The sequence below is a fragment of the Hydra vulgaris genome, chromosome 06 (assembly GCF_038396675.1).
Source record: "Hydra vulgaris chromosome 06, alternate assembly HydraT2T_AEP".
NCBI lineage: Eukaryota > Metazoa > Cnidaria > Hydrozoa > Anthoathecata > Hydridae > Hydra > Hydra vulgaris.
In genome coordinates this window covers 37,148,203-37,176,193 of record NC_088925.1, presented here as the reverse complement: position 1 = coordinate 37,176,193, position 27,991 = coordinate 37,148,203, and the positions used below count along the sequence as shown (strand labels likewise).

The window sequence follows — 27,991 nt, the reverse complement described above, 5'->3', positions numbered from 1 at the left end:
AGTTGATAAGACTATTTGATTAGGCTCATTTATGAGTTGTGGAGTATAACGGCGTTCGTAATTGTGGTAGTGTTGAGAGTCGTATTAAGGTTTTGTCGAAATTCTTTTACAACTTCTTTTCTTGCTTTTTATTAATAGCGAAAATATGAGTGTTTGAAGTTGATTTAATTTTTCGAATATTGTTCCAAAATTACTGAGGATTAGTTTTCTACAATAAAATATATATTTATATATATACCGTTGCAATTTATTCTATTAAAATTTTTTTTTTTCTCCTATATGAGCAACCTTAAGTTTTGAGCTGCTTTTACAGTTTTGCGGAAATCTTTACGTGCAAGTTTTTATTTATTAAATAAAATGCATTCCTGCGATCTGTTGTATTTAGTTTTTTTCCATTTCTTAAAGTGGAAGGAATAAATTTTTTTTGACATTTATTCCTTCCTCAATTTGATTTCTGGCGTCCACCTTGATTTTGAGTAAACGTCATTAGTAATTACATGTTTTAGTCATAATTAATATTATGAAGTCTCGCGTAATGCAAATATCTCAAATAGCACTATTTTTTTCACCCTTGTTTTGTTTAAAACTAAAAAAATGCTTCTGTATTTTATAATTATACAAAAAATTCAGAAAATCTTATTTTATAGTGATCATATGAAGTACCAAAAGAGATTTGGTTTTTTTTAAAAACAAGCTCAATATATATTTGAATTCACAAAACATGAACTAGGGAGGCAACTTCACAAAACATGAACTAGGAAGGCAACTTAAATAAAGTTAGCATTTAAGTACTGCAAACTTATTAAAGTAAAAAATAAATAAATAGCGAAATGATGTTTTTGATGGTAAAAAAAACTGGGTCTTAGATCTGAAAACACATTAATTGTGTTGCTAGTCAAAATAAGGAGAATCAATTATAAAAGCAAAAAAATTATCTTTAATTTAGGACTTTATTTTAAAATATTTCAAGACTGAAGAAAAGTTGTACACGCGTTTTGATAAATGAAAGCAAAAGAGATATTGGGTAAATGTGCCCTTAGGCGTCTAAATGATTTACAATGTACATTTACTATTTTAGGACTGTTAATCCAAATATTTCATACGTTAATATCTTACTGCTTTATAAAATATATTTTTTAATACAACCACATTATAAAAGACTTTAATAAACAAAGTTACTCGTAAAACATATAAAATTAATATTTAAATTATAAGTTGAACAATTCAACGATTAAATCTTTTTTTTCGATTTCGATTTGAAAATCAAATGATATTATTTAGTCATATTTTCCAACATTAAATAGATACTTTCAAACCAATGAAGTCTTTTCTCTTCAGAGGAATACAATTTAGCTGTTGATAAAGCTTTGGAAAGAAACTCTTTTGCCTAAAAAGAGTTTTAAATTAAAATGTCTTCTTTTTAATAAATAAAAATATTTCATTGAAAAAAATTCTTTTAAAAACTTCATTTTAATAAATAAGAATATAAAAAAGAATTTTAAATTAAAATGCTTTAAAATTAAAATGCATTAAAAATTTTAATAATTTAATTTATTTTAATTTCAGTAATTAAAATATAATATACCTTCACAAAATTCTCTAAAATTGTGTAAAGCATCGCAAGAGTAAACAAATTTTTTGTGAGCTCTTTCAAAAATGGAGGTTTCTGGTTTTCGTGAAGCTCTAGAATTGTATGTAAAATTTTGACTGCCTCTGCACCTTGTACTTCATCTGAAACAATGTTTAAAGTGTAATTTAAAAACAATAATATTAACATAATTAACAATAATAACATATTGGTTGCTTAATGCCTTTTCAGTATCATGTACATTCATTCAACATCTCACAAATCTCATTTTACACTTACTAAATTTAATATAATAAAATGAATCTTATACACTCAAGATTTACGTACGTGTTTGTGTACAATCAATTGTGAACAATTTTTTTGAAATTTAAAGTTTGGTATCAAATTTTTACTAAAATTCTTACTAGATTTTAGGAAACAATGATTTATTGGTTGAACACGTTAGAGTAGAGGATCGTAACTAAATAAGGTTAAAATATTGTTGACCTATCATAATTTTTAAACAAATAGCATGCCTTTAAGCATTCTTTTATATACTAATCCAAGCTCAAAATCTTACAAATACATTTAAAACTATAGAAGTAGATTGATTGCCATACAAGGAACTTGGAAGCAAATTTCTTAGTTTAAGTATACTTGGATTTGTTGGCTACCTTTTCGCTGATAAAAAAATTTTCTGGCCTGGCAATTGTGAAAATTGTCCTTTTTGCAACATGTTTCATCATCATTAATTATAAAAATATTTTCTCGGTTTAAAAATTTATATCTTTTTGAATAACGCTCCTATGACTTCAGTTTCTCCATGAATAGATAATTTTAAAGTAAATTTTCTATCAAAGCTTAGTTACATTTAAACTTTCTTACAAGATCTCTCTGCAAATGAAATGGATTTTCTTTAATGAAGTGAATGATTGATTTTGCTTATTGATAATTCTCAGTACATCACTGCAAAATAAATCTAACTAAAAGATGGGCAACATTGGTTGAAAATATGAAATTCTTTTTTGTCAACTTGTGACAAAAAAAAATTTCAGAAAATATTTCCAAAACTTCTTCTTGATTTAAAAGTTTTTTTAAACTACTAACATTGATAATTAATAAAAACATTATAAAACATTGATACATATTAATAAATTCTTTGTACAAAAATACACAAGGTTCCTTGAACAAAAATACATTATGTTCCTTGTACAAAAAATCATTGGGTTCTTTGCAAAAAAATTAAAAAAACCTGTTAAAAGCACTTTTTGAGTAATTAATGATTAAAGAGTGCTGAAATTCTGTTCAACATTTAAACTATTAATGTTAAAAATAAAATAATAATAAATCCGATCATTAAAAATAAAACAATGAACAAGAAAAAAATGCTCAAACTTTTTTAAAAATAAAACTAAACAAAAAGAGTTTTTTTTTCTTTTTAAGACCATAAAATCTTATTTAAAAAAAATTTAACAACAGTTTAAAGTTTTTCGCCAAAACACCTGGTATTTGGTTATGGAGAATTTGAAGTAAACCAGATAAATAAAATTTTTCACTAACTCGTTTTAATAAATCTAGTTTATCATTATGTGCCAACTAACCATTTGCTTTGTTGAAATGTGATTAATTAACATTTAACATAATTATAAATAAACATTTAATAATATAAAAATAACAAATCTTAGCAATAACCTTTATGCAATTATTTTAACCATTAAGAGAATTTTTTTGATAAAAAAGAAGTAAAAATTGATTATGATTAAAAATAGAAAATAGAATATAGCATATATATATATATATATATATATATATATATATATATATATATATATATATACATATATATATACATATATATATATACATGTATATATATATATATACATATATATATATATATATATATATATATATATATATATATATATATATATATATATATATATATATATATATATATATATATATATATATATATATATATATATATATATATATATAGAAGCACAAAAAAAAAAGAAAAAAGAAAAACAGGCTTAGTTATGTTTGACTTGAAATGGAAAAAAAGAAATAAAAGTTTCCATACCTGTCTGAATCAAAGAAGAAATGTAGAAGGTATATTTTTCAGCAAAAGTCAAAAACAAAAACATGATCCCAAGGATCATCACAAAAAAAATTACAAGAAGAGTCCCAGTCAGTCAAAAAACTAATACCTTAAGAGTTGGAATGAAAGAGTGAACTTGATGTAGAAGAAACACAAGATGAAAGTTTTATTGAAAATCACAAGGCACAAATTAAGGAGTAAATGTGAATTGGGCTCTCTCGAAAACCTTCACGCTATTCAATCTTATTTGTTCACAATTTTCTCTGTTTTCTGGTTATAGTTTTGTTCTGCTTATAAAGTTTTATGAAAATTCAAACAGTTGATTTCAAAATTTTATATGCTTTTGAATTTATTGAATATGAGCAAGATGGATTTTCTTATAAAATTTTAAAACATTATTTAGATTTTCAGACTTTTTATTCAACATTACACAAACTAATCAAATGTTAGCAAAACTACCTATGCAACATCTTAAAAAAACGCCCACACACAAAAAACTACTTATGTATGCAACATAAAAAATCATCTTTGATTAAGTATTGTTTGAAAAAATTTCAAATTTCAAATTTCAACTGATCATAGTGATAAATAGGAAAAACTTAATCATAACTTCCTAAGTTCTACAAACCTTTTATTTACAAACATCAAGAATAATAAGAATTGTTTCAAAATAAATTTAAAAAAAAAAAAAAAAAAAGGCTTTTTAGATTTCCATGAAACACTATCACCATTAACATAAAAAAAGATTTAAGGACACTATTAGTTAAAATGCTAAAAACAACCTTATGAATAGTTAACTTAGTTTCAAATCATGTTTGAATTAAGAAAAGTAAAATTAAGATATAGGTTTCTCTTGGCAATCACAAAAACTGGTACTTACTCCCTCCCTCCTCCCCCTTTAATTTTGTTTGTTTGCACAACGAGCATGGTTATGTTACTTACATGGCATATGGTGCTTTTTTTTGGGAAAAAAATTCTGTGACTGGCTTAAATGTGTGCTTCATATCACCCTCATGTTGCCAAATATAATCACATGACATTTTGTACTGTACTACAACATTATATTGGCAAGAAGTTGTTGATTTCATTCTTCCTAAATGTACCCATGAATCATTAGCTCATCAGTAACTAGTAAAGCTAGTTCAAATAGAAGCATTGAAATAGTCAATCTTATATAAGGTTGTAAGACAGTAGATGCTGTATAACACTATTTATTGTAAAAATACTTTAGAAAATATTAACTTTATTTAACAATTTATTCAACACTTTATCCAACAAAACAATATTCAATTATAAAATAAATATTAAAACAAACAAAAACCTAGAAAACAACTATCTTCAATTGAATTATCAATAAGTTTCTTTTGAGGCAGACTTGCGGCTTCAACAGAACGCTGCTCAACCATTTTAAAAAGAGTATCATTCCACATAGTAGTCAGCTAAAAGCAAATAAAAAAATTGTCTTATATTGTGTAACATATTTTTTACTACATGTTGTTTAGTAAAGTATTTTATACATATGTCCATGAAAAATATTTTGACCGAGAAAAAATATACAATTTAAATTTTTTAGCCTTTAGATAAAACTTTTAGAAAAATGTGTCTTAACATTAACAAAATAAAATCATATCAGCAAAATAAAGCTTTCATTGGCAAAAGCCTTTTCAAGTAAACTTACATATAGATTATAATTTTATTACATATTTATAAAATTTATTTTTATTTTAATTTAGTTCATTTAAGTTTATTATCTCCCCACTTTCCAACACCTATCTCCACCTATTCACATTCCTCCACTTATTCAGTTTTATCAGTTTATGCTCATTTACATTTCAAAGTTTGTTTTCATTAAAATTCATATTCTCTCCACCTCCTTCCATCTTACTCCATCTGTATATATATTAATTTGTATAAAAAGTTTTTTATAAGGCTACTTAACATTTTACAAAAACTTTTTAAATTTTCATATATATGTTTTCATATACATGTCATATACAAATTTTCATATACATAAAACATTTTCAACTTTCATATACAATTTTCAACAAAGAAAATATGGAGCATCAAAAGAGCTTATAAAACCATAGTATGGATAGCTGGATAAAATATTCACAAAAAAGCACAAATTATTCAGTATAGGGAGCACCGCTCCCTATACTAAATAATTTAAAATAACTGAAAAAACTATAAACTAACTTAACAAACAAATAATTTTAGCTCTAATCTTTACAACTTGTTGTTTAATCATATTATTAGAAATAAATTTCAACTACAGTAAGTGATAAGTGGACCTTGGATTACTATTTTAAAATTTAATAACTTCAAACTATGGTAACTAAAGTATATAAGTCCATTTTTGTGGTATTGAAATAATTGACTTTTTTTGCTACACAATCATGACTCATATATTTGTTATTATTAAAAATTATCTTATATTGTTATTTAATGTATATATACATAAAATATATTTGATAATGTTAATAATTAAAATATAGGTAAATAAACAAAAAATATATTTTTTGTTTATAAATTTGCAAATACTTTTAAAATACTGTATTATTAATTACAGCTTATTAGCAAAGTCCATTATATCCATTTTATAAAGATATTATGATATTATAAAGTTTATAAACTTTAAATAACCTAAATATTTTTTAATAATTGATATCATTTAACATATTGTATAACTCTGTGTATTTAATATTTTGGTAATTATATTTTAATGATGAATGTTAATTGTTAAATTGTTTAAAAAAAAGTTAATGTGAATGTAAACAATGTTATGTTAAAATAATGTAAACTATTATGTTTTAAAATTCACGATTGTGAATGTAAATTTATTTTGGAGAGTTAAATACGAGACAATAAACCATAATATTTTTTTATTTTATATTTAATTTTAAAGTTTTAAATTAACATTTTTAATTATAATCCATACTCCTATTTTTCATTTTTTTGAATATTAAAAGATAAAAATAGTTCTTCAAATAGAAAGTTAACTATCACTTTCACTAGACAGTGGATTATCTATTTTAGAATCTTGCAGGTGTCTCATAAAGTTTGCGTATTGTGTCATCTGTACAGATAGTATCTAGCAAACAAAAAACATTTTTTTTTTTCACACAGTTAATTATTGCTGGGACAATTGGTTTAAAAGTGTTCTAGCAACAAGTACCTATTTCTTCTACTTTATAAGTAGGCTATGTAAGGTTGGCTCAGAGTGATGGCAACATAGTACTAATTTCTGACGATTGGAATTAATCATTTTTTTGGTCTCACTTATTTTAAATGTTTTTATTATTTTCACAATTTTTTTTCTTCTGCTTTAAAGCTTAATGCATTATCTAATCTCCTATTTCGTTTAAAAAAATGATACAATGCCTGAAGACAGCAGGTTATAAATTCTGCTCACACTTTTTAATTTCCTGCTGAACCCTACCAAATATATTCTATCTGCTGGAAGGTAGTAATGCTCTCATTCAGGGAAGGTAACAGTGATGAGCAAGTTTTTATAATATTGCTTTTTCATTGAAAGAAGCATCAACACTATGTTTATTTCCTGCTTTGTCCATAGCAGGTATCTAAAAATAGATGAAGAATTGATGAATTGGAAAATGCATCAAATTTTTTAAAGCTTCATTAGGCCATTAAATTTTCTTTATAGGCTATTAAATTTTTTTTCTGTCTTCATTTTCAAGTCTGTTTGGGATAAATGGAGAACTAATATAAAATAAATGTCATTGTTATATTTTTTAATGAAACAATATTTAAAAAATGAAACACGGCATTAGCCTCATTTTTTTCTTGGCAAAAATGAATTTTCAGTTTAACAAACAAATAAAAAAAAAGTATTATTGTTGAATGATTTCCATAAAAATAAACAGACAAAAAGTATATTTAAACTCATTAAAATAAGATATCTTTTTAGTATATTTTCCATTACCATTTCATAATCAGTTAAACAAGCAAAGTATGAAAGTATAAACAAACACTAGAATGAAAATGCTTTTCTTTTTTTTATTTAATGTTATAAATAAATTTTGCACATTGCATATATATATATAAAACCTTCGGAATTAGGCAATGCCAACCTAACTGCCGACCTTAAAGTGTTTGAGGTCGGCAAAAAATTGCCGACCTCGTTTCTATGTTTTATGGTCAGACCTTTGTATCAAATAATTTTTGCCGACCTGATGCCGACCTCTACAAGATTGAGGTTGGCAAATTATTGCCGACCTCATTTTTCTTAATTCCGAGGGTTGTATATATATATATATATATATATATATATATATATATATATATATATATATATATATATATATATATATATATATATATATATATATATATATATACATTAAATACAGTTATATTTTTGTTCTATAAATTAGTTTAAACCTTTTAAAAATTTAACTAATAATTTGTATACCAGGCAAATAATGAGAGAATTTTTACTGAAAAATTGTTTTATCATTGTTTGTTTTTTTGTTTTTATTTTGTAAAAACAAAATACCTGACCATAGAGAGAATAAGCTGTTTCTCGTTTATTTTGTTGGTAAAAAACATTTGCCATATGAAAATAACCTCCTGAAGTTCGAATGTTATCAGTTCCAAATGCAAGCGATGAGTAGTATATCTTTAATATCAAAATTACAATATGTAATAATAATAAAATATAATAACAATAATATAATACAATATGAACTGCAATAATAGTATATTATAATATATACTTTATCTACTTTAACTATTCTCATATAATACTCATTTTGCAGGTATCAAAAAATGTTTACTTTTCTGGAATGAAAAAAAAAAAATCAACAAAATTGACATGATTGGGATGTTTGGGTGAATGAGCTAATTTTTGTAGCTATACTTTTTTGTGCATTTTTAAAACTTATACCAAAAATAGAATATAGTTTACATCTTGAGCAAAGTGATGTAGTGCTTCAGTATGCTTTTTTTGTGTTGCAAACAGCATTCCAAAGTTTCGATGCATTCTCGATTTGATGCTATTGTCACAAAATGAATTCTTGAGAATTATCCACTGCGCTTGATGTAAGTACTCATCAGCTTGTAGTAAACGTGATAAACCTGAATTATTTTGAAAATTTTAGTGAAAAATAAGAATGCAGGCTAAAATTAGAAGTAATTTTAACTTTACAATAACTGTTTATAAATTTATTTATAGCAATCATAATTACATAAATAATTACAATTATTTATTTTAGCCTGGTATAGGGGTTTATAGATTTGCCAAACATATACTGTACAAATACAATATATGTTATTCACATAGTATTCACAGATTCAAGATTTGTTTTACATATTGTAATAATTGTCATATAGAGAGGGACCATAACAATGGTGGATTACTTACCATAATTATGATCCAAAATTTTTATTTCAACTAGGATCCAAAATTATTGATGATAAACAATTTTTAAGTATTGCTACTCATGATCCACTATTTTGGGCACCCAAAATTTTTTCTTAAAAACACTGAGGTTTTAAAAAGTTGCAAAAGTGCTCATAATACCCAGACCACATGACACTGCCCTCGGAATTAGGGTAGGCATTCGGCAATGCCGACCTAACTGCTGACCTAGAAGTGTTTAAGGTTGGCAAAAAATTGCTAATCTTGTTTCTGCATTTTATGGTAAAACTTTGTATCAATTTTTTTTGCCAACATCTATCAGATAAAGGTTGGCAAATTATTGCCGACCTCAATTTTCCTAATTCCGATGGGCTGGTGATAACACGAGCACTTTAAGTTAGCTCAAAAAAAAAAAAAATTAAGTAGATAAATACCAACCTGACAATTACAACAAATTTGTAGAATATAATGAATTTTTATTAACAAAATTTATCATTAAATTTTAAGCCACTTTTTATTGAAACAATTCAACTTTGTTTTTACGCAAAAAAAAAACAACTACTTAATTCGTTACTTTTTCAATTTTATTAACCTAAACTTTTAAACAATAAAAAAAAGAATTTTTTGAAATTAAAATACAGAAAAAGATTTCGTATTGCTTTAATATTAAAATTTTTTACTATTTTGCTTTTATTCAACAAGCGATTAAAACCACTGCAATTTTAGGACTTTAAACTATAATAATTTCAATAAAAAACACTGTGTAATTTGAGCATGCACAAAAATGGTAATTTTATTAAAAAATGTTCCTATCATTGTTTTCCAATAAATGAAACGGATTTCTAGCTAACATATTTTCCAATAAATGAAACGGATTTCAAGCTAACATATTTTCCAATAAATGAAACGGATTTCTAGCTAACATATTTTCCAATAAATGAAACGGATTTCAAGCTAACATATTTTCCAATAAATGAAACGGATTTCTAGCTAACATATTTTCCAATAAATGAAACGGATTTCTAGCTAACATATTTTCCAATAAATGAAACGGATTTCTTGCTAACATATTTTCCAATAAATGAAACGGATTTCTAGCTAACATATTTTCCAATAAATGAAATGGATTTCTAGTTAACATATTTTCCAATAAATGAAACGGATTTCTAGCTAACATATTTTCCAATAAATGAAACGGATTTCTAGTTAACATATTTTTCTTTATGAAAAAGTAAACATAAACTTTTAAACATCAAAATTTTGGGCCACAGATTTTTTCATGTGTAATAGTAATATTTAAACAAAAAAACTTTTTGGTTTTTAAAGCATAACATTTCACAAATTTTATCAAATCAACTGAAATTTTCATGAAATGTTTTTTATACTAATTCAATTCATAATGCAAAAAAACAAAAATTATAAACTATAATGTTCAATTAAAGTTAAACATTTTTTTATTAAAAAAATTAGAAACAATATGTCCACTGATAATTAGTTAGAATTAGTAACATCATTATCACCTTTGTAACATGTAATCAAGTACAATCTGCCACTGTCTCGTAATTTTTTACAAAAAAAAAACAGTAATAAGTTCCAGTAATATTTTTCAGAGAAATGTTTAAGTAAAATGTTCAGTAATAATCAGGTAAGATTACTGAGATATTAGGAATTAAGATAATCATGATCACGAGTGAGCTGAAAATTTTTATTAACCAGCCTCACACATCCTTCTTCATTTAATAGGTGTAATTTAATAGATTGTAGATGTAAACATGTATTGTATTCTCTCCTACTTAGTATACTGAACACTAAATACTCTTAACTCTAAACATGGGATTGTACCTTCTTTTGTTATCTTCTGATGAGATTACAGCTTTAATACTCAGTTTAACTGTTCTTATGGTGGATGGTACTAAAGTTTCAAAAACCTTATGGTAGCTGCCAGAGGCTAATTCCACTAACCTCTGTAAAATATCAGAGTGTTATTGTCATGTTGTGTCATGGAAGGTATGTGACATTATTGTCATAGTGTCATGTTGTGCATGGAAGGTATGTACTTATATGTATGTGCATTGTTGAGGCCAAAAAAGATGTTACAAGTCTGAGTAGATTAGCAGAAGTGAGGAAAATGTAGAACTTATTAGTTATATGATCATGTCAAGTTATCATTTGGTTTAAAATATGAATTAAATACCTAAAAATATTAAACAAAAAAACCATCATTTCCATTAAATTGTTTTAATTTAATGATGGTTTTGATGGATATGTATCTTTTACAAATAGTTGTGATCTTCAAAGTAACTTTTGAATCAGACTTTTTGTAGGAATAATTTCAATTTGGCTGTTACATCTTTAGATCTCAGTGTAAATAACTAATATTCTTTGACTTGCATAGCTACAAAGATTTAATAGTCACATGTTTGACTTAGATATATACTAACATAAAAGCTAACTTTTTGTTTAAAACCTCCTCATTAAATCCCTTATTTTGTGCTTTATCATTCTCCTTCTTCCTAAACTGCAACTTTTTTGATTTTATTACTGATCAAATTCACCAAGATCTTTCTCATTATCCTACAGATAATATTATGTTATTAGTGTTACTAATGGTCATCACACTTATGGACTAGGCTTTAGTACCCGGCTCTAAAGATTAAAATCTTAATCACTTATTCCATCCATGTTATAGTGGCAGCCCGCAGGCCACATGCAGCCTGCAAGACCTTTAATGATGGCCCCCAACATTTTATTCATTTTATTACATATGGTGGCCTGCAGACATGCATTTCAAAAACATTTTAGTAAAAACAACAATAAAAAAATCACAAATAGTTTTCTGAACTCCTTTATTAAAAAGGACATGAATACTAAATTAATTTTCTAACTTTTTATTAAAATTGAAACTCTGAAATTAAAACTATAAAAAAGTATTAAAAAATTATGACGATATATTTTAATTTTAACAATTGATATTTGAAAATAAGGCGGGTGAATATAAAAAAGCAATTGCTTTTACTCAGCGTTTTTAGAGTAACTGTTCAGCTCTACGTGAATAAAGATTTAAGCAAAACCTTTATAAGCTGAGCAATTTACTCCATAAACGCTGAGTAATTGCTCAGCTTTACGTGAACAAAAATTTTTTATTCACCTGGCCTAATAGATCAATCGTTATCTTGTTGTTGTTGTTTAACAAAAATATTTTTCATTCCGTGAGCAAATCAAATGAACTCGTAGTCAAAGCAAGTTATAATCTGGCACATTTAATTGCATCCCATTCCAGACCTTTCACTGAAGGTGAATTTATCAAAAACTGCCTAATTGAAACTGCAAAAGTTCTTTGCCCTGAAAAAATAAATGATTTTAACAACATAAGCCTTTCAAGAAATACAGTTGCTGAGGGTGTAAATGACATTGCAACAGATTTGAGAAGTCAGTTAACAAAAATCTGCAAGGATGTTCAGACCTTTTCAAGTACTGTTGATGAAAGTACAGATGTCAAAGATGTTGCTCAGTTGTCTGTTTTTATCAAAGGTTGCAATTTCAAATATGAAATTACAGAAGAGCTTCTAGAGTTGATTCCAATGCATGGTACAACAACAGGTGCAGATATTTTTTTGGAGTTTGAAAAAATACTGGACAAGCATAAACTTCCAATTACTAAACTTGTATCTATAGTTACTGATGGAGCACCTGCTCCATCAGTAACTATAGACAAATTGTAAATTGAATGAAAAAATTGGCAAAAAGATAAACAATTTTTATTGTATCATTCACCAAGAAGTATTATGCTGAAAAACAATTGATCTGGATTATGTGATTAAAAGAATAGCATCGTTGTCAACTTTATAAGAGTAAGAGGACTAAATTACTGTCAGTTTGCTTCATGGTTGAATGAAAATGACAGTGAATATGAGGATTTACCATAATACACTGAAGTTTGATGGTTATCATGTCACAAAGTATTCAAAGTATTCAATCATTTAAAAACTTTCTGTTTTTTTATTTCAATTTTTGGAAACAAAAGGGCAAGATATTTTAGATATTCCAAGTTTCTACAAGATTTAGCTTTTCTAGTTGATATAACAAAACACCTGAATGATCTGAACATTATTTTGCAAGGAAAGAACAAATTGGTCACCACAGTGTTTGATAATGTCAGAGCTTTTCAAACCAAGCTTTTACTCTGGAAACACCAAATTGAAGAAGAAAATTTAGTACATTTTGAGACATGCAAGTATATGAAGATGCAAGGCCCAAATTTTATGTTCACCAGCTACTTAAAAAATATAAACAATATAAAACAAGATTTTGAAGTAAGGTTTTAAGATTTCAAAAATGTGAACTAAAGTTTGTTTTGTTCACCTCACCATTCAACTTTGATATTGAAAAAGTGGAAGATCTGCAAATGGAATTAATTGAACTTCAGTGTGATTCTGTTCTCAAACAACAATTTACCGATGTTGGTGTACCCAAGTTTTATTCATTTTTACAACCACATCAATTTCCTAAGATGATTCAATTTGTTTGTCAAATATGTGCAATGTTTGGCAGTACTTATTTTTGTGAACGACTTTTTTCACACATGAAACAAAATAAAACCCCTGAGAGGTCCAGGCTTTCTGATGAACATTTATCTTCTATAATGAAAATGGTAGCTAACCAAGACATAAAACCAGACCTTATTAAGCTTTCAGTGAATAAAAGAAGTCAAATTTCTGGAAAATCCAAAATTTTATAATGTTTGTTATTATTATTACAAAATACTCCTTGTTCATTTTTATTGTGTTCTTATTGTGTGAAATAAATAATGCAAAATTAAACTTCTGTACTTTTTTTTAATAATATTGCAGTGATTTGATAGATTTTAAATAAAATTATAATACTTCACATCAAACCTTAGCAAAAGGACAGTTTGGGTTGAAGAGTTACACTTCATTCATCAGAAAAATAAGTATTAGCTTGAGTGGCTCTCACAACATTTCCTTAGGCTAAAGAGGCCCCCATACCAAATTGAGTTTGACATGCCTGACTTATTCAGATAATTAACTTTGTAACTTATTTCTAGACAGCCCAAATTATTTCTAGACAGCCCGTATCACTTACTTTTACTCCTTGATTTGTATTTTTTCTTTGATCCAACTTTGACCTCAGTTTTATCTCTTTTATTTTTTGGTGAACCAGATTATGCTATGATCTTATCAAAACATTTCTAAATCAGATTAAAGCAACCATCGCACTTCTTACTAAAACCTTGAACCTAGCTGGGATTCTTTTTGTGATTTATTTTGTGATGGTTTTTGGGCTGCTAGTTTTTGCTTCTCTTCCAAAAATTGCGCCTCTTTTTTAATCTCCTGAATTCAGACAGGGATGAAAGCTAGTTAAGCTAAATTCCTTCTTGTTGATATAAAGTCAAGCCTCACTCTAAATCATAGTTTTTTTTTATCTTTTTAATGAGAACAAGAGAAGAACTTAATAAGAAGAACAAGCATCTTTTTATAATTGCAATTAACTCATGTAAAAAGGTAAAATGCTTAAGTCCATTACTCTCCTTCATAAATGATTTTCTATGGTGTATTTAGGAAAGTTTTCAAAATTATTGAATCGTTTCTTTCTAACTGCAGTATTAAAGTATTTATTTATAACGATCACCACTATGCCCCTAGTAGTATTGTGTTCAAGTTGTTTTTCTGCGCAGCAACCTTGTTTGTCAAGGTTTGTGCTTCGGAGTTACCAAGAGAGTGTTGTAATAAAGTAACCTCTTTATTACAACACTCTCTTGTGTAGTGACTGTAGTGGCCCTTTCAGTCTTGGATAGGTGAATAACATTAAAAAATAATAATAAAAGAAAAAACACTCACCCTCATATCTAGTAACTTCTGGGGTACCACTAGTTTCCATCCGTGGTATTTTGTTGATCCTTATCTATATGATCAAACTTCTTGATAGAACAAGCATCTTGTGTGACAGCATGGAATTTGCAGTGATTGGTGAATTTAAACCCAAACAAAATTCAGTAGGATACTGGTAATAATTATATTGTTGATTTTCCTATATTCATGAAGGGCAACAATCTTATCAAGTCTTCTACTTTATGTCATGTCAGTTTTTTATTCACTACTGACCTCTCATGGAAACCAAATTTACAATTCATTGCAAAGTTAGCATCTGTTAAAGTTGCTTCTATTTATCATGCTTGCCAGTTTCTTACTTCTTATTTTGTTCTCTTCCTCTATAAATTTCTTATTTATCCTTGTATGGAATACATTTATCATGTTTGGGCTGTACACAGTAATTTGAAATTACTGATCTAAATTTGTTTTCTCTATAGGGCACAATTTTAAAAAACACGTTGAAACATATCTAAAGTTCTATTTGTTTAGATAAGAAATATGTTCTCTTGAGTTGAATTCTTTCCATAATCACAGAAATACTTAAATGGTATTTTTTTCAAATGTCATTAAGTAAGATTCCAAAATTTATATTTTTGCAAAGGTAAACATTTAAATTGAGGGTCTAAGAAGTTAGCGATAAGAAAAACATCACAAAAAAGATCATTAACAAATAATTAACAGTAAGTCTAGTAAGATCATCAACAAATTTACTTATTCCTCTTTTATCCATTGAGTAAAAACAGTTATTCAAAATTGTAATGTACGGATAAACTAAACTAATGCTTAAGCTTTTTTCTGCACTTAGAATAATAGTGGTCTCAGATATTGCATTTAAAATAGGAGAGACTATTGTTAATAATTGTACTTGCATTTCAGTTAGTCAGTGGGACTTTCATACAACTTTTGTTTGTGTGCACTGAACTAGAGTAAGTTCTATAGAAACATTATTTTTTTAAATCCATCCCAATAAGTTAGTTAACGTACTGTTAACGCGTGTTTCCACATCCATTGGAGGCTTTGACTCAGGTTTTCCTTGAGAAACCTGATTTGAGAGCTGAACAATGATGAGTGAAAAATCCAACTATTTTCCTGGTGGCTATACTTGACCACTATGTGCACCAAGTATTTTTAATGTTACTTTTTCTTGTCTACCAACACCAAAGTCAGTGCTTTGCCAATATAAGCCAGAGGATAAGCAACTTAACTATTATCTTAAAAAAGACAAAATATATTCGTTTTCTGAATTCTATCCTGATAATGAATTACACAAAAAATATGAAAATATTGTATTATTTTGACAGAAAGATAAATTCATATGCATTTTTATGTCAAAGGATTTTAAATAGAGCTTCACGACAATAATTGTTTACAATAAATGTACATTGTATTCACCACTAATTTTTTTCTGCTTTTAAGCATGGCATTTGCATTCCATTAAGTAATATATTGAATACCAACAATGACTTAGTCTTTTACTCACAGTTTTTTGAAGCTATTAGTTTATAACTTAATCTGGATGTTGATGATTGAAAAGGTAACAATTATTCTTTCAGATTATAAATTTAAATTCAAAGATGCTATCAAGCAAAAGAAACGAAATTTTATTACAAGGCAATTTAAACCATTGTGTAACAAAAGTTTCTTTATTGCTGATTAGTGCTTTTCTACTGAGTCTTTTTATAACTTCAACTAAGTTCAACTTCGTGATTTTTTAGCGCTTCCAAGTAAAAGAAAGCTGCAGTCTATAATTTCTGTCGCAAACATTGATCTAGTATTATAAAAAACATTAAAAAAAGTAAAAAACGATCATCAGAAAAATGCTTTTTTGATAGTTGATGAGGTAAAAATCAGACCAGCAGTTGCATATTCATATAGATTTTTATATGGGATGGCAAAAAAAGATCCAGAATCCAAAGCAACTTCTATGCTATGTGTAATGATGAAATGCTTACATGGTGAACCACTTTAATGCTGTGAAAGAAGCTGCTGTTATAGAAAAAAATGGTGCTATTATTTTAGGATTTGTAGCAGATAATCATAAAATCAATCAGCAGTACTGCAAAATTTTTAAAAGAATTAATGACTATTGAGTCATTCATCCATATCTAATGGATGAATGACTGGATGATCAGCATGTTTGGTTTCTTTTGTTACAGTTTATCTTCTTAATTGTTTACATAACAACTGGATTTTTGAAAAGTGTCAAAAATTATTTTTTGACAATAAAACCATTAGTTCTTTTCTGATGTTAAAAACCTATATGATAGGTTTATGCCAAGTTTATGAAAAAGATAACATTTTGAAATCAGTACCTATATCCCATGCTGCTGTTTATTGTTCTAGACTTTAACTACAGAATGTGCAACATCTTTTAAGAATATTTAATGAGAAAGTAGTAGTTGCTCTGAAAATTAAAGGAGCTCATGAAACACCCATTTTTATTCAGCAAGTTTTAGATTGGCGGAATATTGTTAATGTTTCTGCAAAAGGGCAGGTATTAGACCTAGATACCACAACTGATCTGTGCAAAATAAAAGTTCAAATAATCTGCAGTTATTTTTAGAACAATTTAAATCTATAAAATCAGGGCATGGACCCAAACAAATTCGATGTGTTACCCATGATACCAAAAACACCCTTGTGCAAACCACTGAAGAGTTGATAGCAGTCTGCAAGCATTTGTTTTTAGTCAGCTTTGATTACATCTTGCTTTATGAACTACAAAGTGACAGAATTGAAATAGAATTTTCCGTTTGCAGACAATCAACAGTGAAAAATGCTTTTATAGCAGCTGGGGACATTTTTTCTGCTTTTAAAAAGCATTTGACTTGATTTGCTGTAACGTTTCTAGAATTAGTGGAAGTAGGAAAACCCAATAAAAAAGATCACACATGTGAAGGTCCAATCAGTTTTGAAGATGGGACCTCAATTGAAACTTGCATTTATAATGTCTTTCGGAATGTCAAGTTAATGCATGCAAAATATTAAATGCAGAATGCAAGATATTAAATGCAGAATGCAAGATATTGCATGATAACATTCACTCTATCACAAAGTCTGCTATATGTATATGTCGTCTAGCTTGTCAAGTGTATTCAATGCCTTGCATTTATTTATTTCAAAAACTGAGAGCTCTGCTGTATGTAAGTGTATTCAATGCATTGCATTTATTTATTTCAAAAACTGAGAGCTCTGCTGTTTATGTTGCAGGGTGGCTGGGAAAAGAACAAGCAAAAAATGCATGTCTTTATCAGACATCAATATAAAATGCACACCTTGTCAAGTTATATTTATTTATAGATAGACTTTATTAACTTGTTGTTAATTTGCTTATGGAGTTTATTATACTGACTTTGAAAGATTAATTTTTACTTTGTTAATAAGTTTTTAATGATAAAAACTGTAAAATTATTTTAGTAATATTGGTTTTGCAAAATGCTGTTTTGATTAAATTAAATTTTATAAGTGTTTAGTAAGAAGTATTGAATGGCTTTTGTCCTGACATATAATAGTCCTTGACACCAACATAATTTTTATATATATATATATATATATATATATATATATATATATATATATTTGTATACATATTTGTGCTTGCATATGTCTTCAGGAGAGTGCTCGATGAATTAAAGTAAATTAAAATAAATTAAGATAAAACAGAGCTTATATATATATAAAACTATGGTTGTCAAAGTAAGTATTGAATGTTCCAGTACAGAAGAGTCAAGGATATATATATATATATATATATATATATATATATATATATATATATATATATATATATATTTATATATATATATATGTATATATGTATATATGTATATATATATATATATATATATATATATATATATATATATATATATATATATATATATATATATATATATATATATATATATATAAGCTTAAATGTTAAGCAGTAAAATATGGAAGAAGTTGTAGAAAAGAGAAAGAGGAACAACCTTATGACGATGGGACAAAAAGTCAGGCTTGGCAGTTATAACAGGCCCAATTACAATACATTTTAATAGATTTTAAAATAATTTTTAAAAGAGAAAGTGCCTCATTGAAATAACCAGCCTAAATATGAAAACATTACAAAGAAGATCAAGAGATTTATAGAGCTAGAGAATGGAATTAGAAGTAAAGAGAAAGAAAAAAAAAAGACAAGCACAATAAAGAAAGACAAGCTCCAAGCAGTCAAAAAAATAGTGATCAGATTCAAAATCAGTTATAAGCAATCAAACAATCAGACTTTTTTTCAAGACTGGAGCAAAAAAAGCCACTTCAGAGGTAAAAATATCAGAAAGGTAATAAAGAAGAGAAACAGCACAGAACCAAAAATAAATATTTCCAAGATATCTTGCCATTCCCCAAAGGTTACTAGAATTTAAAAAGTGTTAGCCATTCTATATAAAGAAATAACACCAAGTTGAAAAAATTTTTTATTTAAAAATTTTTTTTAAGGTTAGCTAAGACTCTTTATTTACAAACAGGTCCCTAATAACGTAATTTTTTTTTTTTAAAAGTATGTCATGTTGGATCCCAAAAGAAGTAAAATTTTATAAAAATTTCAAAAATAATAATTATATTTCAAACCTTAAAAAAAAGTATTTAAAAAAACATGTAAAAAGTAGTTTTTTTATTATATGGTAAAAAACATAGTATTAATGTAATCAAATCTAAAATAATAATGAGCATAAAAAATAATAATTTTTTTTTTCAATTTTTTATATAGTTTTGTTTCTTTTGAGATCCGATATGACATACTTATGATAAAATTTTTTTTAAATAATATTAGGGACTTATCTGATGCTTATTAGTCCTAAGCCACACGTAAAAGTAATTTTTATGCAAAAGTTTTTTAATTCAATATTATTTTTTTATATAAAACATTTTTTTTACACCTTTAGTAAAAAATTTTTTGTAAAAACTTCGTACATCTATTTAAAAAAAGTAATTTTCAGAAACAAGCTAATGAATATACCTGTGTGTATATATAATAAAACCAATATTAAAAAAAGTTAAAAACCTATGCAAGATTCCCCAAGCATGAGATAAGGTGAAGCAAGTTCAATACTAGCTGAGCCATAAACTTCCATAGTAAACTTCAATGTTTGCATTGCTGCAGGTATTGCATACTCATATTTTCCTTCAAACAAAAGTTTCTGCCCTGCATTGCTTGAAACATCTATTAATTGCTTCTACAAAGAAAAAATTACCTTATTATATATATATATATATATATATATATATATATATATATATATATATATATATATATATATATATATATATATATATATATACACACATATATATACATGTGTATATATATGTATACATATGTATATATATATACATATGTATATATATTTATACATATATATAAACATATACATATATATATATATATATATATATATATATATATATATATATATATATATATATACATATATATATACATATATATATATATATACAAATATATATAAATATACGCATATATATATACATATATATGTATATATATATATATATATGTATATATATATATATATATATATATATATATATATATATATATACATATATATATATATATATATATATGAAACATTTATGAAATAAAAATTATTATTATTATTTTTTTTTATCCATTAATTTAACAATAAAATTAAAAAAAATCAAGACAAAAAAAGGCTTTTGAAAAAATGCCAATTAGAAAAATCTACTTTTTATAAGACACATCAAAGGAGCCTTTTAAAGAAACAAACCTGTCTAAGAACCTGCTGCTGATTACGATACTCTCGTTCTTTTTCTGAGCCACTAATAAATGGAATTGGAGTGCGTAAAGGTATAAGCATTTGACATATTTTTTCATGAATTCCCAGCCAATCAACACGCTGATGTTCTGTGTCACTAAATATAATGCATTGTAATTTAAAAATACATTCATAAATACTATATTGTCAATTATTAGTTATAATTTTATTTATTTATGAATAAATAATATACACAGAATAAAAACATTATATATACACTTAGGCCAGGGAAAGTGAATTTAAATAGACCATATGTAATTTTAAAGGTTTTCTTTTTAGTAATACCTTGTGAAAATTTTTTTAAGATTTTGATGACTTTTGGGGGCCTCCGACCCCCAAAAGCATACAAATATAACTAAATATGTATACATATATTATTATTATTATTTGACTATATCAACAGAACTGTTTGTAACTTTCTTTAAATAACGAGGTCATGTGAAAAATGAAGGAAATATTCTTATTCTTATTGTTATTTCTATTTTCATCTATTTATTTTCGTATATTAATATCATTAATATCAGGCGTATACATTAGTTTAGCTTACAATAATTGCTTATGGGTTCCAAATGTAAAAATTCTTTTCAGAAATATTGTGATTGCTTATGACTTTGAATTAAAAAAAATCTTTTCAGAAATATAGTGATTATTTATGAATTACTGTAAAAATTCTTTTCAGTGATTGATTCATTGATATTCTTGTGAAAATCTTGTGACTATAAATGTTTACATAGTGTATAATATGTGTTTTATATAACATTAAAATGCAATACAATACTTTTTTTTATTTACTTGTATTTAGTTCATTAGCATTTAATATATGAATTTTTTTTTTTAAATAAAAAATCAGTTGAGTATTGATTATTAGAAAGTTGTTATAAGATACATCTTAAACGCACAAAAACTGTTTGTACTAAAACACTTTATTTATTCCTAATTACAATGAAATTACAATGATTTTTAACAACTTAAAACCTTATACTATCTTATACTTTTTTACTTACAAATCTTATTATTCTTATTAAATCTTATACTTTATATCTTAACTTTATGCAAGACTCTTTTAAATCAAAAATTCAAAAGCCTAAATAATAAAAAAAAAACCTAAATAATAAAAAACCCTAAGTAATAGCAGACAATTGAAAATTCAGATACTGTAAGAACATCTTCTTATTATAAAAAGTTTTTTACATTTTAACTACTAAAACATTGATATAGTAATTTATTGCACAATGTACAAAGGTTTTGTATACATAGGCACACTACATTAAGTCTTTACTAATAATACTTTTACTGTTGTAAATATTTTTGAAATAAGAACTTTTAGATTACATTTAATTTATTAAGCTTGATGGTGTTTGAATTAACTTTTTATTTACTTGTTTAAGTTATGTGTTTATAATATCTTATTTTAAATAAAAAATAAGTCTAAAGTTAAACTAAATTAATTTTAGTTTTCCAACTCTTCCAAGATTTAAAATTTAAAACATACTTGACAAAAACTTTTTTTGTGTCTGATAACACTTCAACTTCATAAAAATACTCTCATCCATATAAAATATCAAATTTTTTAAGGAAACCTATATGAAAATATTTGGACTAAACTTATATTATATTCATAAAAAAGTATATATTGAAAACAGAGCTAATTGTTATTTTATAAAAAGAATATTTAACAAATAAAACCATTTACTAAAAGAAGTTATGAATGTGAAAAACATAAAAATATTTAAAACCCTTTATAATAAGTAATACAAAACTGTGAGAAGCTGGTAAAGTCTGACATTTACTGTTGTTAGACTCTATACACTTTTATTTTTCAGCCTGTTTGTCTGTTTATTTTATTTATAAGTAAATAAATCAACAAAAATATAAATAAAAAATTTATACAAAACTTAATCTTAAGCAAATGTTTATTATTTACCAATAATAAGTCACTCTACATTTTTCGCAGAAAACAAAAGCTGGTTTGGAACATAATTCACAACAAACTTTTAAGTTTTTCGGATTAGCAAGTGGGATGCATGTCATTTCTGGTCGCGTTTCCATGTGTTATCTAGACGACCGACAACAGTTTTCCGAACCGGTCCCGATAAAAGTTTAAAGCTATTATGGTCGGCAATTTACATTAATGAGTTTAAGCATATAAGCGTTATCTCGAGGCAGTGGCAGGAATACAAAAGAATTTCTCGTAAATAATTAATAAGCCTTAGGGAAATTTTCTTTGTAACTCATCGCGTTTAAAACGTACGCTAGAAATCTTATTTCTTACCAGGGTTGCCAATTGGTGTTTTTTAAAGCCAGATTTCTCAAATCTGATTTGTTTTTTTATCGTTTGGCTTGGAACTTTTATTTTGGTTTATTCTAGAAAATCTGGTTTAAATCTGGTTTATTTTAAAGTCTTTGGTCTTTTTTTGTTTTTTCAGGTATGTTTTTTAAAACCTGGTTTAATTCTGGTTTATTTAATGATAAATCAATTTAATCAAGTTTTTATTACATAAAAAAAGTTAATTAGAGGGAAAGAAAGATTTCCATTTTTTCATTTTATAGGGGAACAGTCAAGTTTAAAAGAAATGAAGGAAATGCTTACATTAAAATCTTAAAAAGTTAAAAACTTTTACTTGTAATGTCATTGAAATGTTGTTTTTATCCCTTAATTGCCAAAAATATTAGAAAACTCTTACATTCAAAAAGTCATTTTTCGAGAAAAATCCGGCTGTAATCAATGCTGATTCCCAATTTGAAAAGGCCATTTCAAATCTACTGGTATATCTTATGGATAAAAAAGTGAAGAAATAGAAAATCATTACAGAAATTGTCATTAATCATAAATTAATTGACATTGCATCATTAGAGCGAGTCTAAAAACTTATAAGAAAAATAAATTTCTAATAACACCCCTGAATTTTAAACTGCTTTGTGAGACCATTTAGAAGTTTCCAGAGACCTAGACCTCTGCAACATAGATGCCTACTGCCTTGGCTGTCTATGTGTTATGTTTCTAACTATTTTGTTGAGTCTTCTCACAGGTCATCTGCATAAAAATCAGACTAAGAAAATATCAAACTAACTCTAGCATGCAGTCATTTGGATCAAATCATATTTAATAAGGTGAAAGATTTTTTACCAGGACTTTGAAATAATTGAGTCAATTATCGCAAAGGTTGGAAAAGAAGTCTATATCCATATGCAAGCGAAAAAAATATATATTTTACAGGTTGATAGTGTCAGATTTAGTATAGGTGTTTGGGATTGAAATACTTTTCCCATGCTGCTTTGAAGGCTGGACTGGCACCCCATTAAACATTCACTAACTCATTCTTCTGCTCCTCCCTCACTATTTTACAAATTAAATTTTAATATTCAAGGATGAATTTTTGGATAAAAAAGCATTTTTCAAATTATAAATTATAAATAAGGCTTTAAAACAAAAAGTAATGATTTTTTTCTTTGTTTTTTTGGTCTGGTTTATTTCTGGTTTATTTTTGTTTTGATTTTGGTTTGTGCCCGAAAAAAAACCTGGCAACCCTGTTTCTTACCACCGCTTAAAAACGTACGTCACATGAATAATTAATGAGTTTAAAATTCATCTTTTGTTTTGAATGATTTGCTTTAACATTTTTGAAGTTAACGTCACTATAACTCCCAATGTCATCTTTAAATTTAAAGTACTTTGATGCAGAATTTCTAGTAAGATTGCTTTGATCGTTTATACAGCAGATTTGTTCGGAATTGTTCTTGGAATTGTTTTTAAAATTGTTTTTGGAAATACTTTTAACTTAAAATTAAGTCATGAAAACTAATGACTTGAAACCCACGCAAGTTGAAAGTTTTTTATCCTTAACGTTTTACAAATTTGCCGTGGTAGCAAACTTGCTAGCGCTCTTACTAACACCGCCTGGAGATAACGCGTGTATGCTTAAACTCACTATTGAGCAAAACTAGAGATGCCACGAATATTCGGCCGAATATTTGGCAACACTTAGGTATATAATGGGCTCCGACCTGCGTCGTTGTAGTGCATAAGTCAACTACTCTGAGGGCATTTATAAAAAGGCTGTGTCACAGCATGCATTATTTGTTGATTGTTACACCAAATATTTTAACTACAGATATGCATATATCTGTAGTTAAAATATTTCAATATACAAGTTTCATTCTATTCAAACCATTCAGAAAAGTTCAAAAACAACCAGCTTAGGTATATCTTGCACTTCTGAGGAAGTTTTAGAAAATGCTATAGATTGAATTAGCATAAAAAACTTTAAACTTATTAAAAATGTTATTTTTACGACAACCTGAACTTAAAGCGTGGTTTAACTTTAATGGGAAAGGCGATTAAACGATTGCCTTTTTTATTAAGTTGCCAAATATTCGTTACATCACTAACCAAAACTACATTTTGTAGTTCCCGTTTTCCAGCGGTGTGTATATACATAGTCTGAAATTTTTAGTTTAGGAAAGGAGGTAAACTTCAAAAGAATTTTATTTTCATAGTTTTTATTTTCAAAATAATATATTTTATTTTTCCGAAAAAACATAAAATATGAGAATTTTTTTCAATATAATCAGAATATTTTGTCATTTTGCATGAAAAAGACTTATGTAGCATCACATTCTAAGTTTCTACTTTTTTTTGTAATCAAGTTCTGAAAAAAATTATATGGTAATTTGAAAGAAGTCAAAGTTTAAGTGGATTTTGAATTGTAAAATGTTTCGTTTATTAGGAGTAAAGTTATTCTCCGTAGAGGTTTGAGTAACCTGGGATATACTCTTGTGTAAATTTTGTAACAGTTTAAAATAATCTAAAAAAAAATTAAAAGAAAAAAATTGCTATATATAAAAAAAATTATAATAAAAGTATTATTCATTGAAAATATTTAAATTTCTTTTGGATAAGGTTTGATTTCATCATTATTGATGAATATGGTTGACCATTTATAAAACAGGCACAAATGACGTTAAAACAAGAAGACAAACTTAGTCCTTAACACCAAGCATAAAAATTATTTAAACGTATACAATGTTGTAATATTATGCAAAAAATATAACACACAACTTTCAAAAAATTGATTAGTAAAATAAAATTATATAGATAGTATACAACATAGTATACAACTTTTTGAGATAATTAACCAGAGTTTTAGGGATATTTAGGAAATAGTCCCTGAAATGCTAGAGTAGACTATATAAAGTTTCAATTATGCTGTAAAAAATTGTGTATGTGTTTTGATTTCATTTCTTTGCTCAAAAAATAAGTCTTTCTTTTAGTTTGAAGGTATTTCTATTGATATAATTTATATAACGAACTTGTTAACTTCAAGTGTTATCACATACCAAAATTACATAATTAGTTAAATAACTCACAAAAAATAGTTATTAAAATCTTTATTTTATAACTTGTAAACTAAACTCGTATTTAAACCAAAATGTCGTTATGCGTTTACTAAAGGAGTTTTAAAAGTCTTTTTAAAGACAGAAAAAGTATCATTTTACAGATGTAGCAAATAAAGTCTATTAAGTGTTTCTGAGCAGAATAAAATTCGTAATACTTTTTGAGTCGCTATAATTTATCATTTAAATTAAATTTTAATTTAAACGATAAATTATAGCGACTCAAAAGGTATTAAGAACTTTATTCTGCTCCGAAGCACTTAATAGACTTTAATTGCTACTCTTGTATTACGTTCTCTTACGAAATAACTGGGCAAGCCTAAGCATAATTCGATATCTAGTTATCAGCGTACCCCAAAATTTTTATGTACCGAATAAGCCGCGATTTGCCTCTTATATTCTTTAAAAGCAATGTCTGCTATAGGCGATGTACCGTATAAACATTTTAAAATAATTTTTATTTTCTCCGGCGTAGAAATTATTTAAAAATGCACAGCGTTATTCAATGCGTTCGTGCTTTTACTAGTTTAAAGTTACGTAACTGTTGGCTAAACAAATTTAAGTTATAAAACTTACAGAAATTAATAAGGATTATTTAGGAAAAGTTTATATGTTGTTATATAATTAAAAATATTCTGGAGTTCTAGAGCGTTAACAATTTTTATGACGGGTTACTCCAGACTCCGGTTAAAATAAGGAATTTCTGCACACCGGTCTTCAACTTTGCATACCTGGCGTGATCCCTAATGTACCAAACAGCGCTTGAGTCCCAATCACAGTCAACTTTTATATAAAAAAAACACGTTGCTTTTACATCGAATTTACAACGTTGGTTAACGTTGATTGAAGTTGGAAAGTCTAACGTTATAACGTCAAATAATCTAACGTTATCCATCCTTTCCATTTCTAACGTTAATCCAACGTTATTACATCCTAAATAATAATGTTACCCAGTAAGAAAAAGACGTCGAGCCGTTGTTGAAAATTGGTTAGATTTTGGTCGCGACGCAAGTTAACTGAATTCCAATGATTTTCCAACGTCGGCATAACCGTGTTATTCTAACATCTGTCTATCAAACGTTGGAACAACGTCGGAAAAACGTTATCATCTAACGTCTTAAATGTTAACATTAAAACGACGTTGGAACAACGTTGGTTGTTTAACGTAAAACTAACGTTAGTCTGATAAACGTTAGAATGACTTTGGAACAACGTTGCTTTTTTTACGTTTTTACTTTTGACATCAAAGCAACGTCATCATTCCAACGTAAACACAACTTGATTTTACAAAACAAAAAAAAACTTGCGCATTTTAAAATGGTTGAAAAACCGTTATCGAAAAAAATGTTATTTTTATACTGGTTTTTAGGCATTATAATCTGTTATACTAATACTTATTACTTTATTTCTTTATATTCTACATTCAAATTGTATATCAAGTTTTTTATCATATATCACATTTCTTATAATATTTTATTTACAAATAAATAATGCAATGATGTGTTTTTTCAATATCCATTATTAAACTATTTAATAGTTTAATTAAATGTTAATAAAAATACAGAATTTATTTTAAATGACATTTAATTCAGCTGTTTTAATACATAATATCTTTTTATTTATTTGAAAAGAAAATTTTTGATATTTTTAGTTTCTTGTGGAACTAGTTCTAGACTAGAATTTACCTAATAAGCTTACTTATAACTTGTGTAATGTGTTTCTTTTATGAATTAGTATACTAGTATTTTTTTATTCAAAGATTAGTATTTTATTTTTTTGTAACTTATTGGAGAATAAGGATTAAATATAAAGATTTTG

The 27,991-nt window shown here is 26.4% G+C and overlaps 1 protein-coding gene across 1 annotated transcript; it reads right to left on the bottom strand.

Moving 5' to 3' along the window:
• Positions 1-1,020: 1,020 nt before the first annotated feature.
• On the bottom strand, positions 1,021-22,863 carry LOC101236995 (zinc finger MYND domain-containing protein 12). The gene is made up of 8 exons (XM_065800037.1): positions 22,704-22,863; positions 20,732-20,876; positions 19,984-20,155; positions 8,599-8,768; positions 8,188-8,310; positions 4,993-5,110; positions 1,586-1,731; positions 1,021-1,387 (listed from the first exon to the last, which is right to left on the bottom strand). The coding sequence occupies exons 1-8, from the start codon at positions 22,826-22,828 to the stop codon at positions 1,274-1,276; spliced, it is 1,113 nt and encodes a 370-aa protein (XP_065656109.1). The 5' UTR covers positions 22,829-22,863; the 3' UTR covers positions 1,021-1,273.
• Positions 22,864-27,991: the final 5,128 nt, after the last annotated feature.

Coding starts and splice junctions, on each gene's coding strand:
- LOC101236995 (XM_065800037.1), bottom strand. CDS start 22,828: ATGGAAACGCGACCAGAAATGACATGCATCCCACTTGCTAATCCGAAA. Junction 8,311..8,598: donor TACATCACTTTGCTCAAGAT/GTAAACTATATT, acceptor TTGATATTAAAG/ATATACTACTCATCGCTTGC. Junction 1,388..1,585: donor TTTTAGAGAATTTTGTGAAG/GTATATTATATT, acceptor AACTCTTTTTAG/GCAAAAGAGTTTCTTTCCAA.